At 50.4% G+C, this 17,665-nt stretch overlaps 1 protein-coding gene across 12 annotated transcripts in view; it reads right to left on the minus strand.

Moving 5' to 3' along the window:
• MEGF11 (multiple EGF like domains 11) overlaps positions 1 to 17,665 on the minus strand; it is a 354,305-nt gene that overhangs the window by 72,334 nt on the left and 264,306 nt on the right. For all 12 annotated transcript variants that reach the window (XM_037054176.1, XM_037054171.1, XM_037054172.1 and 9 more), the window contains one exon: positions 134 to 380. In XM_037054176.1, the coding sequence (XP_036910071.1) occupies positions 134 to 380 (247 nt within the window). The remainder of the gene's footprint in view (positions 1 to 133; positions 381 to 17,665) is intronic.

The raw sequence follows: 17,665 nt of genomic DNA on the forward strand, positions 1-17,665 counted from the left end.
CTATCCTGACCTTCCATCTGTTACTACCACCCTAGCCACCTGCAAGGAGCAGGTGTCAACCACGCAGCTGCCAAGAGGTCAGCTGGACCCGTCCCTGTCCCCCCTTCCATGCCCCCAAAGCCACTTTACTCACTAGACACCGGTGTAGCCGGGTGCGCAGAGGCACTCGCCAGTGCGGGGGTCGCAGCTGGCGCCGTGGTGACACTGGCATGGTAGCTGGCAGCCCTTGCCATGGGTGCCGGGAGCACAGAGCTCTTCGCAGCGCCAGCCGCGGAAGCCAGCGGCACACACGCAGGCGCCGGTGATGGGGTTGCACAGGGCACCATTCTGGCACTGGCACCGGTTGCTGCAATGGGGTCCCCAGTGGTCACTGTCGCAGCCTGCAGGAGAGGAGCAGGTCAGGGCTGAGGGACCCTGTGGGGTCTCCTTGGGGTGGGCATGGAGAATCTAAGCCCAAGCTGTCTTCTATGTCTGGGTCATACCTCCCCATAGCAGGCAGCAAGGGGTGTCTAGGTGGAAACTTTGGTGCCTCCTGAAACCTCCATCAGCTCTTCCCCAAGCCATCCGAACAATCAAGCACACAAGCTAAGAAGCTTGTTTCTTCAAGGCATCTCCCAGGTTGGGGCCATTCCATTCCAACCACTGCTTCCCGAAGCCCCGTCTTCTGCGCTGAAATTCTGGAACTGCCAGCAAACCTCCCGCAGCCTTTGCTAAACTCTTGGTTGGCTGTCGCTGTTCCGCTCTGCCAGGCCCTTCTTCTTAGGGTTGCCACACCTCTTCTCTGTGGCCCTTCTCCTCTTCATGGTACCTCTCCAGCCCAGCCCAGCCCAGCCCAGCCCCCATCTCTCTATCATTCCTTCCCCTTTCCCCCTTCCTTCCCAGACTCATTAGTTTTCTCACCTCTTGCACCTCACTCTCCACAAACATGTCTTCTAACTCCCCGCCCCTCCCTGGGCTCCATATTTTTGTCACCCTTCCTGTCTTTCTTTCCTGCTGCTTTTTCCTTTCATTAATGCCTATACCCCTGGTTGCTTCATCTTCAGTTCAAGTTCATTACTTTTCAAGTAGCCAACTTCAGAAGGAACAGGAAAAAGAAATGTTTCCCTCGGAGGGGAGATAGCCTTCAAGATCTTTATGTGTAACTAAATGTTTCAAAGAATGACATGTGAGCCAGCTCTGCAGAAATTCACTCTACAGCTGTGGAGAGCGGCTGACTGGCAGAGCCCAGGTAGGTCCCCCAGCCTGCAGCCACCCCCACCTGGCGCATACAGGACACGAAACAACGAGATGTCCTCAAACTCTTGCCTCGCTCACTCAAGTGCTGGAGTAGGGATAAATGTGGAGTCATGGGCAGGCACAAACAACGTTCTAGGAGATGCTCAATGGACAGAAAGATTGCCCCTAGCTAAGGCCAGGCCAGACTACCTGGAAAAGAAGGCGCGTGGAGTGAGCCATAAACGATGCCTCACTTGTCTGCCTATCATGGTGACCAACCATCCCAGTTTCAGCAACGAAAGTGCCATATTCTGAGAAATCCCTCAGCAAACTGATGTGGCTGGTCACCCTATTGCCTGAAGACAATGAGATGATTAATTGACCTTTGTGCTCCAGTGATTCTAGAGTTTAGACACTCACAGAGAAAGAGGGCAGGGAGCGGGACTGGTAAGATGTTATTGGGGAAGGCTCAGCACGAGCAGAGACAATGGCATTCGCATGTTGGTCATACACAAGAGCACAAGGTTCACCCTGGCCAGGTGGCTCAGTTGGCTGGGGCATCATCCTGTACACCAAAAGGTTTTGGGTTTGATCCCCAGTCAGGGCACATACTTAGGTTGTGGGTGTGTGCCCAATCAGGGTGCATACAGGGGGCAACTAATCGATGTTTCTCTATCATACTGATGTTTCTCCCCCCCACCACACCATCCCCTTCCTCTTTCTCTAAAATCAACAAACATTCTCAGGTGAGGATAAAACAAACAAACAAAATAAAAACAAGAGCACAAGGTTCCAGTGAAGCCAGTCAGTGGACCTTTGGGGGCTACCAACCCCCCTGCACGTGCCTCCCACTTGCTGACTAGGGTCACGTGATCGATGTCATGGAGCCTGTCTGCCCATCATCCTTCAGTAGATGGACCCACCCTAGGCCTGGAATCCTAGTCACCCTATTATGCTTCACCCCTTCTTTATCCATGCCCCAAATATTCACACGCACAAACTGAGTTGCCAAATTATGAGTGAGCCTCGTTCTGCATTTTACACCTTGTACAACCATGAGTGAGGTACGAATCAAGTCCAATAGCCAAAGGAACTTTGAGAAAGAAGAACAAAGCTGGAGGCATCATGCTTCCTCATTTCAAACTATACTACAAAGCTTTAATAATCCAAACAATATAGTATTGCATGAAAACAGACACACAAGAGTCAGTAGAACAGAAAAAGAGTCCAGCCCTGGCTGGTGTAGGTCAGTGGATTGAGCATGGGCCTGTGAAGTAAAGGGTCACCAGTTCGATTCCCAGTCAGGGCACATGCCTGGGTTGCAGGCCAGGTCGGGACCCCCAGTAGGGGACACATGAGAGGCAACCACACATTGATATTTCTCTCCCACTCTTTCTCCTTCCCTTTCCCTCTTTTTAAAAATAAATAATTTTTTAAAGTAAAAAAAAGAAAGAGAGTCCAGAAATAAACCCATACATATATGGTAAACTAATTTACAACAAAGGAGCCAAGAATATACAATGAGGAAAGAACAGACTCTTCAATAAATAGTGTTGAGAAAATCGCCACATGCAAAAAATGAAACTAGACTACTATCTTATACTACACACAAAAATTATTTCAAATGGATTAAAGATTTGAATGTAAGATTTAAAACCATAAAACACCTAGAAGAAAACATGGGTGGTGAGTAAGTTCCTTTGGCATCAGTCTTGGTGATGATTTTTTTTGGATTTGATACTAAAAGCAAAGGCAAAACTAAATACAAACTAAAGTTTCACTTTGAAATTAAAAACAAAAGCAAAAATAAGGGAATAAAACGACATCACACTAAAAAGCTTCTGCACAGCAAAAGAAACCATCAATACAATGAAAAGACAATCTACCAAATGGGAGACAATATTTGTAAGTCAAATCTGACAAGGGTTAATATCCAAAGAACTTGTACAACTGAATAGCAAAAAAAGCTGACAATCTAATTAAAAAATGAAAAGAGCTTCTCAATAGACATTTTCTCAAGGAAAACATGCAGATAAATAACAGGTACATGAAAATGTGCTCAACATCACTAATCATCAGGGAAATGCAAATCAAAACCACAGTGAGCTATCCCCTCACATCTATTAGAATGACTATTATCAAAAAGACAAGAAATAATAAGTGTTGATGAGGATGTGGAGAAAAAGGAGCCCCTGTGCGCTGTTGGTGGGAATGGAAAATGGTGCAGACACTGTGGAAAACAGCATGGAGGTTCCTTAAAAACTTAAAAAAAGAGAACTACCACGTGGTCCAGCAATTTCACGTCTGGGCATTTATCTGAAAGAAATGAAAACCCCAACTTGAAAAGACCCCTGCACCCCCACGCTTGCCGCGGCATTGTGTACAACCGCCAAGATACGGAAACAGCATAAGGGTTCATTGTGGGTGAGCGGGTAAAGAGCAGGCGCTGTGGACACAGGTGATGTGACTCCATGGCAACCACATTTTAAACACTCATTTAGGACAATTAAAACCCTGTGGACTAGGTCTGTCATTTCCCCTTTTATGGGTAGGGAAATGAGGAGTCAGAGGGCTTAGGGGGTTGTCCCGGGTGAGAATCAAGGGCAGGCCCAGACCTTCCGGCTCCAGCTCTCTCCACGGCAGGCAAAGGGGGCCCTTTCTGAATGACGACTCTGAAGAAGGAAACGGAGAGGTACCGCTGGGGACAAAGTGGCAGCTGCAAAGCACAAGGCAGGGAGACTACAGAAAAGTAGCCACCCTCTCTGCTCATCACTGGGAACAATCCCAGGACCCGGAACAAGGGATTCCCCTCATGTTAGACTTGTCTGAGTCCAAAGCCAGGTTGTCCTCGGCACAACCTGGGGCATAGGGTTATGCTTTGCTTATCAGCCAAAACCCAGTAGCAAGTAAAACTATGCCTCTATAAGGAGCTGGAACATTGTCACGAAGTCCAAGTACTAACACCTGTGTGCTTTCATTCCTGTACTTGACCTTTCAACAAACACCTACCAAGCACCCGCTGGTCCCAGCAAGTGTCCTGCCCTCTCGGTGTGGACAGTCTAGGGGGGACGGAGCTGCTGGAGCTGCATTGAAGGTATACAGTAAAGGGCTCTGTTAGGGTCTTTCAGGGCATTGGAAGAGGACATAGGCGGGTCTGAAGCCAGACCAAGGGGTTTGGGAAGATGTCCTCACAGAGGTGGACTGAAAGAGGGGTGCAGGTGGGGAATGGACCTAGGCAGAGGAAAGAATAGATGTAAAAACTTGGAGGTTACACAAAGTATGGCATGAGAGAAAATGAAAACAAACAAAAATAAGCTTTAAGGGAGAGCAAGGCACAAGGTAAGGCAGATTCCTGGGCAGGTGCCAGGCCCAAGGGCTTTGTGAGCCACGTTCGGGGTGCGGGCTTCCTACCAGCACCAAGAAGCTCCAAACGTGTTCTAAGCTGAGGACGGACATGACTAGGTGTGGCTGTAGAAAGAACTGATGAGAACAGATTTGTGGGCATGAGTGACAGTGGGACTGGTATCAGGGGAGCCAGCTACTATAATAAGGAAACAGATGGTGGAGGCCTTAGTCAAGGCAGTAGCATCTGGGATGAACAGAAGGGGACAAGAGTCCAGCTGCATTTAAGAGGTAGAAGCGGCAAGGACTTGGTGACTGACAGGCCGCTGAGGGAAGGAGGAAGAGGGACAGTGTTCCAGCTCCGGTTTAGACTGCTGGGTGGATGTTGGGATCGTGCTCTTTTTTTTTTGTATTTTTTAAAATTGTTGTTTGAGTAGAGTTGTCTCCATTTTCCTGCCACCTAAGTAAGTGCCCATCAGTAAATGAGTGGATCAAAAAGCTATGGCACATTTACACAATGGAATACTGCGTGGCAGAAGGAAAGAAGGTATCATGTCCTCTATAGGACATTCGAGGGGAAGAGGAAATGTTGGGGGAAAGAGAATGAGGTTAATCACGGTCATTGTCTAAGGGACACCAAGGCGGCATTTAAACCTGTTCACCTCCCACTAACTGCTGCACTAACCTCTGTGTGTTTTCATTGTCCTACTCGTCCCTTCAACAAACAGCGAGTGAGTGCCTGCTGGTGCCCTGTGGAGTGTACAGCCAGGTGGGGAAGGGCACGGCACAAGCCCAGGTAAGTGCGGTCCTATTCAGCCTGACAGTGTGGGTTCTCAGACAACAGACTTGTGCACACATGTTTGTGTCCTCATGTGTGTGTGTGTTTTATGGGGCCCCCACAAATAAGCACCAAGAGTGCTATGTGACAGTAAGACACCAAGGAGACAGATAAAACACTTGTCAACTGAAAAGCAAAGCAACTTGCAGCCATGAATGTAGGAGCAAATAGCCCCTTGTACCCAATTTAAAATATAGGGTCTGGCACCAATTACGCCCCCTTTTTATTACAAAATTATCAGCATGTAATTCTGCAACATAACAATATCACACTCAAGCACACCATAGGACATTCTAGGTGAAATGTGCAAATTGCTGTCCATCTCGTGTGGGACATCCACGTGCCCTACCGACCACACTCAAGCCCCCCGTACTCCTGCCCGACGCTGTGTTCTGATTAGGGAAGTGGATAAGTGTGTAATCCGTTCCAGAGACATCCCCTTCCGTCTTCCCCTCTCCCCAGAGTGATTAAATGGGAAAGAAAGTTAGATTTCACAGGAATAAGCTTCAGCTATCTAGAAAATCCACTTAAAAACACCTCATTCCCCAGCAATGACAGAAAGGAGGTAGAGCCGCAGTGAGTCAATTATCAGCCCTGTTGAAGGTGAGTAAAAACTATCATCATTAAAATTACAGCAGAATTTTGCATTCTTTCACAGATAGTCACAAACTCTTCCCAATCCGGCCTTGAAATGCCACCCCCTCACGCACTTTTTTTTTCTGTCATAGATGTTCTTTCCTAATTATACGTGGCTTTGGCTGATATTTCAAGTAGATGTATCTTCTCTGAGCAGCTAGTGGGGGCTTTAGGGGCACCCAGAGGTGTGCGGCCTGGCTTCTTCTGTTCCCAGCTGGGGACTCTCCCTGCTGACCTCTTCAGACTTTGGGGCCCAGGACTCGTGCGCTCTGTGCTCCCCATGAAGGGGAGTGGCTTCCCCACTCCCTTCTTCGCAGACATGCTTTCAAATTTGTAACTACAGTTGGTTGAGCAACATGCCTGACCATGAGACAAAGGCATAAAATAAATGTTCTCTTTTAATTCTCTCAATAACCCATTTGCGGGGGTGCTATTATTATGGGCACTTTGCAGGTCAGAAAACAGAGGCCTGGTTAGACAAAACAGCTTATCCAAGGTTACACAGCTAGGGGGAAACTGGGTGTCAGGGTGCCTGACCCCTGCTTCCTTCTGGGTATGGGTTTGCCTGCTGTTGCTGGAAGAGGAATCCCGGCAGGCGGCTTAAACAGCCACAGTGGATAATTCACAAAGAGACAAGAGAGCAGAGACTCACTTAAAAAAAAGATTTTATTTATTTACTTTCTAGAGAGGGGAAGTTGAGGAAAAAGAGAGTGAGAGAAACATCAATGTGTGGTTGCTTCTCATGCGCCCCCCACTGGGGACCTGGCCCGCAACCCAGGCATGTGCCCTGCCTGGGAATCGAACCAGCAACCCTTTGCTCTACTGTCCCTCACTCAGTCCTCTAATCCACACCAGCCAGGGACAGAGAGACTCATTTTTTTTCAGGGATTGGTTTATGTGTGAATGGTGGTCATAGATCCCAGGTTTTCCATGACTGGCCTAATTTCACATAATTTTATTTTCTTCAGCTAAGATACTTATTTATTTGGAAGACTTTCTATGTGATAAACTATATGTAACATACATTTTGTCATTTCCATCATTTTAAAGTGTGTGATTAATTCGGTGGCTTTCATTACATTGACAATGCTGTGCGACCACCACTGCCAGTCCCAAAACTCTACCATCCCCCAAACAGGAACACTCTGGAACAATTAAGCAATAACTCCCTCCCCCTCCCCCCTCTGGTTACCTCTAATCTACTTCTGTCTCTATGGATTTGCCTATTCTAGATATTTCTAGAAGTGGCATTATTTAATATTAGCCTTCTGTGTCTGGCTTCTTTCACTAAGCATAAAGTTTCGGAGGTTCCTCATGTTGTAACACGCATCCTTTATTCCTTTTCATGGCTGAAGAGTATCCTCATGTGTAAGTGTGCCACCTTTAGTTTATCTTTTCACCTCTTGATGGACACTTGGGTAGGTTCTTCCTTTTTTGGCCATTGCAAATAATGCTGCTATGAACGTTGGTGTCTGTTTCCGAGTCCCTGAAGTTCATCTATGAAAGGCACACCTGTGTTTTTATGCCCTTACTGACTTTTTGATTAGGAACAACTGGGCTGACCGCTTTTTCCCCCGCTGCTTCCATTTAAGCAGGTTTGGGTACCTTGCATCAACCCTCCCCCATTAGCCCCGGAGTCTCTGTGGGCTGCAGTCGGGGAGCTGGGGTGTGTTCTGGTCAGCAGCTGCCCCATCCCCACGCGACGTCTCACCTGGTGTCCCTCTCGGACCTGGGCACAGGGAGAGCTGTCAGCAGTGCTGACAAGGGTGGTCCTTCTGCTGTGACCAGGGCCCCCTCCCCACTGCTGACGAGGATTTGCTCCCTCAGACAGTGGTTCTCGGCCCAGCAGGTCATAAGCATCACCCTGGAGGTTATAAAAAACACATGCCTGGGCTTCATGCCTGGACCTTCTGGTCTAATTATTCTGGGGGTGGGGGGCATTACAGGCCTTTAAAAAATAACCTCAGCAGGTGAGAACTATCATCCTTATAGTAATCTGCTTTCTCACTGGTCCTCTCAGTCAGATGAGCGGGAAGATGCTGGGCCCAAGGCTGAAGAGGAAGAGATGGATGGTTCTTCCCATTCCACAGATGGGAATCCTGAGGTTCAGTGAGGAGGAGGAGGAGGAGGAGGAGGAATGGGGGCTGAAGAGAAGGTCAAAGGTTAGGAAATTATCTGGAATCCACTGATCCTGGGCCAAGGCCCCCACAGCCACCCTTTAGCAATGGAAAGGCTTGATGTAGTACAAAGACCTGCCAGGAATGGCCCATGGCCCCCGAGTCTGCTCCCCATGCACCCACATCAAGAAGGAGAAAGAAGTGGGGGAGCTGACAGGTCATGGGGTTGTTCCCGAGTTTATGAAGCAGCAGGTCTGGGGCAGAGGTGGAGCAGCAGCTTCCAGGAACCACTCCAGCTGAGAGATAAGGCAGGTCCAGTGGGTGAGACCATCTGGTGACCGACTGGCCCTAATGAAGGCACAGGCGAATTCTCAGAGGCTGAGCCTCCCTGCTCTTTCCAGACCCAAAGCTGCAATTCTGAGGGAGGATCTCGACGGGTGGGTGGGCCACAGCTAGAGCTGTGCAATCTTGGGCAGCCTCCTCCCCAGTCTGGGCCTCTGTTTCACCCCTGTAAAACGGGGGGAGGGGCTATGAGGTTGTCACAAAGGATCAGGGACAGCTCTGCACAATGAGGACCTACGCTCTCCGGGTGCCAGTGGTGCCCTCATTTAGAAACACCAGCAGGTAGGTGCTGGAGTCTCCCCCACTCTCACTGTTTGTGATTCTAGGCTCTGTTGCTCAGTGCCCATACTTGAGAAGCAGGCCGGGGGGGACGGGGCAGGAGGTATGTTTGCCCTTGTGTGGGAAAGAAAAATTTGAGGCACTTACCCAGGCTCTGAGTGGAGCCATTGCTCAGCCCCCTGTCTTCCCACTACCTCGATACTTGGAATTAAATATTAATAGACCAACGTGCTGTAGATTAAACCCCAAATCTCCTGACACAGTTCCCAGGCCTAGAAGATGCTGACAGCACAGGATTATAATGATGTATCATTAGCTCTCAGTGATCTATTTATTATACTTGTTACTTCCTCTGTTATTTAACCACACTATCTATATCTCCTGGAGAGCACTGAGGGGAGGCAGGATTTTCAGGGGCTGCACGGAATTCTGGCTACCCCTCCCTGGCCCACTGTCTCCCAGGGGGGCAGGGGTGGAGGGGTACATGCTCACCCGCAGGAATCCCCAACCCCGTAAGCTGTGTTGTCACCCGGGTTATTTCATTTAATTCTCTTACTAACCCTGTGCCATTCATTCATACCTTGTCTTGTTGCAGAGATGATTTGAGGCAAACCACCTGAGGAGGATGATTATCCCATTTGTCACCTGAGAGAACTGAGATTTGGAGACACTGAACGGCTAAAGAGGGTTTCTCAGCCTTGGCACGACTGAAGTTTGGAGATAGAGTATTCTTTGTCCTGGGGCGGTCCTGTGCATTGCACATACATTTTTAGCAGCACCCCTGGCCTCTCCCTCTCTCCTAGATGCCAGTAGCCCCTCTCCCTTCACAACTGTTACGACCAACAGTGTCTCCAGATATTGACAAATGTTCCCTCGGGGACAAAATTGCATCCATTGCAAAAGGCGGAGTTGAGAGTCAGAGACTGGTTTCTTACTCCTTGGCTTTAGAGGTCATCTCATATTCCCACCCCCAGCCCCCACACAGTTTTTAGCTCAGGAGACCGGCCCAGAGACACTGAGTGCCTTGCCTGTGGTCACGCAGCTAACGCACTGGAGAGCTAGATTTGAAACTAGCTGGCCACGCCAGTCTAAGGCTCTTTCCATCCCACCACACCAGCTTTTGGGAGATGAGTTAGGCTCATTTATTCACCTGCCAAACCATTACTGAGCACCTACTGTGTTCTGGGAGCTGAGAAGCCCACAGTCAGTTTGAGAAACACAAACAAATGGGTAGTGTGGACCCATCAGAACCTGGGATGACAGGAGGGGCGCTGGGAAAGCTGCTCCTGGGGCAGCTGCAACCAAGAAGGGTGCCCCACTGTCAGGTCAGAGGTCAGGAGGCCCCGGGAGCGGGCAAGGTCTCAGGGTCACAGGGCAGAAGGAGGGAACAAAGCCAGTGTGTGTATCAAAATGCCCTGAACAAAGTCAGTCTCTTTAGCTCATTATGTTCCTCATCTTCATCACCACGGCCTTGACCATAGCTCCAGGCAACCAAATCCATTTTAGCCAGATGTCACAGCATCAAACTACCAGGAGGGAGTGGGGGGACTCGGAAACTCCATTTTGCCAGAGCCCTGCACCTCTCTGCGGATGGACGCATCTGCATCTGCCCACCATTCCACCTTTAGGGTGGCAGACACCCCTATTAACACGGGCATCCTCCCCGTTTACATAGGTGCACATTTGCGTGTGCGTGTATGGGTAGCATCAGTCACATTATGAGGCATTATCAGCCATTGACACCCCAGTTATCTGTTAATATCTGAGCAGCAATTAGACCTGGGAGCCAGATTAGGAAGAGTGTGTGTGTGTGTATGTGTGTGAGTGTGAAGCTGCTTTTGGAGAGAGGAGATGGGAAGTTGTGAAGGGTGAACTCAACTGCCCAGGGACTGTTCTGAATATAAAATGCCACAGTAATGTGCGGGCAGGTGATGGGGAGGAAAACTGGGTGTTAGTTACTCTGCAGTACCTAGCTTGTTCAAGCCGATCCATGACTCCTCAGGGAGCTACAAATGGGGAACGATCCCCACGTTGGAGGTATGGTCAGGTGACTGACTCGTGCCCCGCAGCCAGTGTGGTCTCTGGCCCGCTTCTCGCCCCGGGTGTTTAATAGCACAGCCTGGAGCCGCAGAGTACCAGCCAGAGCTAAACACAGGCATTTGTTCACACCTCTGCTCTTCACACCTGTACTCTTCTAGTACAGAGGATATCTAGGCCCGGAGAGGGAAGGGACCATCCAGGTCACCAGTGAGAGGCAGGAGAGGTTGTGACTTCAGGGCCCCAGTGAGGTCTGGGGGCCGTGCTGAGCAAAGGGGTGGGAGTGCACCTTTGGACCTCTCTGGCTTCGTGAGTCACAGTTTAACTCATCCACTCATCTGGGCTAAACCTGTCTCTTTGCCAGTGGGCACACCGAGGCCTGGAAGGGTAGTACCTTGCCCAACACCCATGACAGAGCCAGAAATGGGCCCTTTGCACCAGACCAGACTGTTGGAAGAAAGTCAGAGGGGAGTGGCATGATGGAAAACTGGTGGGCCAGGTTGTGAAATGATTTCACTCCTCACAGGAAATGGACCTGGACCCCATGACCTTCCTATGACCTTTCCCACTTGGATTGAGTTCGTTTCCCTTAGGGCCCACACCTGGGGTTTCACTCCCACACTGCGGGGCTCCACCAATCCCCTTTGATCCCAGCCTCTCCCCCTCTCCATCCCCAGCCTCGGCTTTGCTCAGGGGTTTTGATAGGAAAGTGAGGAGTGGGCCATGCTGGGCCGATGAGGTGGGCCCTGTGGCAGGTCTGTGGTGTCTTTGGTGGCTGCCTTTGAAAGGCTCTTCCAAAGAGGTAATTTCTTTGTGCATAGACATGATTTATGAGGCTTTCTAGGCAAATTGTGGAGATAAATCGTCTTCAGGGCTGGGAAGTTTCAAAGGCAGTGATGCAGGCAGATCAGACGGAGCTGGCAACTGGGAGCTGGGCCCTCATTAAAAGCCTGTTGGGGGGACAGGATTGAGCAGAGCTGAGGACAGGCGAGTGCTGGCTAGCCCTGGGGCAGCCCCCAGTTTGTCCCGCACCCTGGGCCTCACTGACCGTATAGCTGGAGTGTATGAGACAAAAGTGCTGGGTCACTGAGGTGCATTTATCCTGGAGATGGGGGCAGCAGAAGCCAGCGGTGTTGGGGGTGGAGGGCTAGTGATGCATTCTGGCCTGGACCCTAGAAGGGCAGAGAAACACAAACCCCCTGTGCCTTGTTGGGGTTTGGGGCCATGACAGGGACCCCAGAATCCCCAACCCCCAACATCCACAGCTTCCAGAGATGCTGAGTTTCCTGCTGAGTTCTCACATAAAAATAATAAAGCAGTTAAAATTGGGGTATCTGTGTGTGAAGACCAATTTCTAGGACCCTGTCTGCCCTTAAAGTTTGTGTTTAATTTCTCTCGCAGTCAGGAAGTTCTTCCATATGTTTAACTGAGGGATCTCTTGCTGCAATTTAAAGTAATTTCCTCTCTGTCACCCGCTCACTCCCTGAGCAGCCACGTCAGGGCCCAGCACTGCAGTGGACACTCATGGGGAAGCAAAGGGGCACTTGGGGTCTCTGTCCTTAAGGAACGTCCCACCTGGGACTGCGACCAATCCACCACAGGCAACACCAGAAAGGGAGAGAAGCAGTAAAGGTGGAGACTACATAAAAGGCAGCCAAAGAGCATTTTTGAGCTGAGTTCTGACTCACTTATTGCCCTGTTCATGATGGAGAGCTGGGGCCCTTCTCATCAGCTGGGAGAGGAGAGAGAGGGAGGTGGGGGTTGTGCTGAAGCTGCTCCTACAGCTCATTTAGCGGCTCACCAACACCAGGGCGGGGTGAAACAAGCCGCCGTAATTTGGGCCAGGGCAGCCTGAAGAGTCATATTGAGTCGGTTAGGAGAAGGGTGTGAGCCCGGGGCAGGATGGACCCAGAACCCTCCACCTCAGAGGCCTGGTGCAAGGCTGTTCTCACCAGCAGACACCCCGGCTCCTCTGGCTGTCCCAAAGAAAGGGGTTCACATCTGAGCCACTTTTTCTTTAGGCAAAGGCTGGCAGTACCTGGAGCCGAATGGTGCTCTTGGTGCTTTGGATCAGCTCTGCTGACATTTATTGAGAATAGATCGGAGGTAAGGTCCAGACTGCGTGGGGCTAAAAAGGGTGGGAAGGCCTGGTGGGTCCTCAGGAGCCACAAAGTGCTCAAAGTCAGGCGCACATGTGGCCTCTGCAGGCCCGATGAGACAGACTGGGAGGTGCGCTTGCTGGATGTGAAGGTGCACAGGGAGGTAGGGGTACAGTGGGGAAAGGGTTAACCTACCCAGGAGCGCTTTGCGAGAAAGAAATGGGATTTGATCCAGACTCTTAAAAACGGGCTAGGATTTCAATAGGTGGGAAAGCCAGGGGAAGTCAGTTCAAGTGGACCAGATGGCAAAGGCAAGGGAGGGCGGATTCTGGGTGGAGAGCAGTCTGGAGAGAGGGTGCGCACAGCCCTGGCTGCGAGGGCTGGGGAAGCGGGCCGAAGGGTTTGACTTGGTGAAGGGAGGCTAGACCTCTGCTCCTCAAACTGCCCAAGGGGAAGGACCAGAGTTTTGGTTTTGTTTGTTTTCCACTCCAACATGCAGATGCCTGGTCCTGACCGAGCATGACACGTATGCACGTCACACCATGCGGCACTCACCGCAGGGCTGTGACAGCGCCCACTCTAGGCTGTGCCCCGTTCAGCTGAGGAGTCACCAACCACAGGCTTGGCTGTCAGCAGTGTCAAAACCGTCAGAGGCAAGGACTCAGGGATGCGGACAAGAGCAAACCCAAAGGAGGAAGCAAAGTGTGGAATCTCAGCACATGTGCATGTTCTGAATTTCTGCTCACAGGCACCCATTGAATTATGGGCATAAATAGAATTTTCACAACAGGTGCAGGCTTGCTTTATACAGCCATTCTTCTAAGTTCTTGTGCCATTAACTCGATATTGGGTATAATACTGTTTATCTGTATACTTTTGACCTTTTGAAGTGCCTCTGTGCTCAAAGGTAATTAAAATAAAGATGGGCATTCCCATTGCTCAGATGGATAGACTGAGGCCCAGGGAAGTGAAGCAGCTTGCCACAGCCACTGTCTAGTTAGTAGGAGAGCCGAGACTCTAGGAACTCAGGCTCTGTCCCACCCACCATTCTTCATGGCACTGCTTCCCCAGTGGGGTCACTTAACACAGGGCCTGCCTTTCAGCAGGAAGCTGTGTCTCTGATATTTGGGGTCCCATAGCCAACTGTCTAGCTATTTGTGTCATTTGTGCAATGGCCCATTCATCCCTGCACAGGGAGGGACTTTGCGAGAGGCTCCTAGCCAGATCTGCCAGTCAGAGGACACTCTATCCATCACTGCTGGGTGAGGACCTCTGATTTCCTGGGAGAGAGGAGGCCTGAGGGCGAGTGACAAATGGCTTCCCTGTCTATGGAGAGTTATTACCGAAGGACAGGGCCTGCTGCTCCTGGCATCCGCTGAGGAAGGAGCCGAGGAGAGACACTTGTGCCGCAGCAGTAGGGGATCCGATTGGCTGTCCACTTGTTCATGGCTCCATAAACTTTACTGAATGCCTACTACGAGCTGGTCGCTAGGGATCAAGAGGGGAATGAAGGCAACAGCCCAACAGCGCGGACAGTAAGCTGATAGAGACCTTGATTCTGGCCTCTGCCGGAATGGCAGCTCCTGTCCAGGTTCTCTCCCCCATCCCCTGGCTTTACTTTTTCTTTCTAGAACTTATTCTCTCTGATACTGTATAATCACTGTATTGTATACTTATGTTCACCTTTTCATTTATTTTAAAAGTTTTTCATTTTTTTAGAGAGAAAAGGTGGGGAAGGAGAGAAAGAGAAACATCAAATTTTTGTTCTGTTTATTTATGCATTCATTGGTTGATTCTTGTATGTGCCCTGACCAGATATCAAACCCTCAGCCTTGGTGTATGGGGACAATGCTCTAACCAACTGAGCTACCTGGCCAGGAGCATCTTTTTCTTTATTGACTGGGACTCCTGCTAGAATGTCGGCTCCCCAGGGGCAGGGGCTTTGTTTCATTCACTGATACGCCCTCAGTGCCTAGAATAGAGTTTGGCATATAGCAGATGCCCAATAAATGTCTGCTGAACAAGTGAACAAACTAACAAGTAAACATATAAACTGCAGCAAGGTATGAAGGTGCAAACAAGTGCTTGATGGAAAACAATGAGACTGCTTCCTTTCAACTGGGAAGTCAAGGAAGGCCTCTCTGAGGTGGTGACATTTATGCTGAGAGTTGAAGGATGAGAAGGAGGCAGCCATGGGAAGGACAGGAAGTAAGAGCCTTGCAGGTAGAAGCAAGGGTGTGGGCAAACACCCTGAGGTTGGGAAACGCTGGCAGAGTCAAGGTGCTGAAGGGGGCAGACGGCCGGGGCACCATGCGGGCAATGAGAGAGGGAAAGGGCTCTAGATGAGGCAGCCAGGGCCAGATCACATGCGGCTGGGGGCCGTGAGCTGGGATTTTTAAAAAAAGATTTTATGTATTCCTTTTTAGAGACAGGAAGGGAGGGAGAGAGAGAGGGAGAGAAAGAGCAATGTATGGTTGCTCCTTATGTGCCCCCTATTGGGGACCTGGCCTGTAACCCAGGCACCTGCCTTAGATTGGGAATCAAACTGGTGATTTTTTGGTTCACAGGCCAGCACTCAATCCACTGAGTCACACCAGCCAAGGTAGATTTTTTTTTAAGAGCAATGGAAAACTCTTGAAGGGTTCTATTGTGACTTGATGAAAGTAATAGAGTGGGACTTCCCTGTGAGTAGGACTTACAACCCTGGCCAAGGAGGCACAGAGTTCCTCTCTGCAGCCCACCCCCATCCTGGGTAGAGCAGGACCCCCTGGCTCAGTAGGAGCTAGAGTGAGAGGGACAGCCTTCCACTGCTCAGATCTGCTCACAGCACAGCTGGGTGCCAGTGAGATGTCCTCCCCTCCCCTGTGCCAGGTAGGAGACCGCGGGGAGGGGCACGCAGGGGAAGGGGATCAGACGGGGCAGCTCAGTGCATTGCATGTCAGCATCCAGGTGATGCAGAAAATGTGCCGACAGTTGCACGCAAGCTGATCTCATAAATTACCTGCCCCCTATAGGAGAGGCAGAGGCCTTCCCAAATAGGTACCCCTTACTGTTATTTAGACCTCTGGGTGCCAAGCAGTGACTCCTGAAGCTTGTCTCACCCACCCCTAAATGTGGGTGCTGCATTCACCAGGAGCTGGTGAGATGAGAGGGCTGGCCACAACAGTGGGGGCTCCCCCTGTGTAGCTGAGAACCCAGAGAAGGAGGCTTGGGGCGTGGGGAAAGCCAGGGCCTTTCTGGGAGTGGATTCCTCAGTCAGTTACCCAGCTAAGAACGTGACTAGCGCAGGGGCAAATGGAACAGAGTTAATGGCCCTTAGGATTTCTGAGGACCACAGGTGTGGGCTGTGGGGGGCAGCTTCATTAAGCAGGACATCCATGGTTTATGCTCTGGAACATCTCTGGAACGGCTAGGGGCCTGCGACTTCCGAGAGAACCTAATGAGCTTCACTCAGCAGGAGTAGCCCAGCCTCAGCACCCCTCATTCTGCTGGGGGCACTCAGCCTGCTCCGGAGCTATCCTGTTCCTCCCCGTGGGAGTCCCTCCTTACACCCCAACAGACCCCACACAGGGGAGGGGCTTTTCCAGCTCCTGAAACCACCCTTACCCCTTAGGGCTCAGATTAAATGCCTCCTTCTTAGAGAACCTTTCAGGAATCTTCCTGTTCCCCACTTCATTCTAAATTCACTGTGCCACCTACTTTTCTTTTTTTTGGCCTTGTATTGAGGTGAATGCTTACCTATCAGGTCCCCAAGCTTTGGAATCATACAGACCTGCTTCAAGTCCACCTCTGCCGCTTGCCACCTATGTGACCTTGGGCACGCTGCTTCACCCTCTGAGGTTTAGCTTTCCTATCCCACCTATAAAATGGGGCTCTTGCATGCCTTTGAGGGTTGTCTTCCAAATACAGTGCAAAGTATCTGATTCAGTGACTCTCAAGTAAGAGGTACTCAGTACCATTCAACAAACCACCGAAGAAAATATAGAAATAAATTGATGCATAAACAAAGCCATCAGTCTAGGCATCATGCTATGCACAAGGGTAAACTCATTAGCTGAATTATTAGCTGGATTAATAAGAGGTCATTATCATCATCACCCTATAAACTTCTTCAGGGAGGGGCTTGGTATGAACTTCCTCCAAAGCAGACCCTGAGGTGATTGCACAGGTGAGGGAAGGAAACAGAGGCCACCTGGAGCTTAGCCCACCTGGACCTCTGAGAGATGAGGAGGAGCGCTGCCTTGAGCTCTCCCAGCCCAGGGGCCTGGGGCCAGGGCTCAGAGCCATTCACCCCTCGGTCCTGGCCCTGGCTGAGGGCTGCTGGGGCGGGCATTCGCTACTTCCGCCCCCTCTGTGCATTGCACCCCCGACACAGTCGCAGGGAGCCTTTGGTGTGTAGAAGTGAGGCTTGAGCTGTCTGGGGAACCAACAGCATCTGCTATAGGGACCAAGTCTCTTTTGTTCCCCGCTGTGCCTAACACGTTGTCTGCTATGTATTTGGGGCTTGATATTAATGCTTATTGATTCAGTGAATAATTCATCAGTGAACTCGACATAAGAAATAGAGTGGCTGGGGATAAAATGGTGACATGGGTCCTGCCCCCAGGTCTTTAAGACCTGGCGATGAGGATGGAGGGGGCGCAAGGACACATGAGGAAGACAAAGGGAAAGCCACACTAAAAGCCAAGGAACTGATGTCCAGGGAGGGGATGAAAGCACGGTGAACTTGACGTACCCAGCAGAGGCATGTCCCCGGGGGC

Source organism: Sturnira hondurensis, unplaced genomic scaffold (genome assembly GCF_014824575.4).
Source record: "Sturnira hondurensis isolate 20B ecotype Veracruz unplaced genomic scaffold, ASM1482457v3 Scaffold0008196, whole genome shotgun sequence".
NCBI lineage: Eukaryota > Metazoa > Chordata > Mammalia > Chiroptera > Phyllostomidae > Sturnira > Sturnira hondurensis.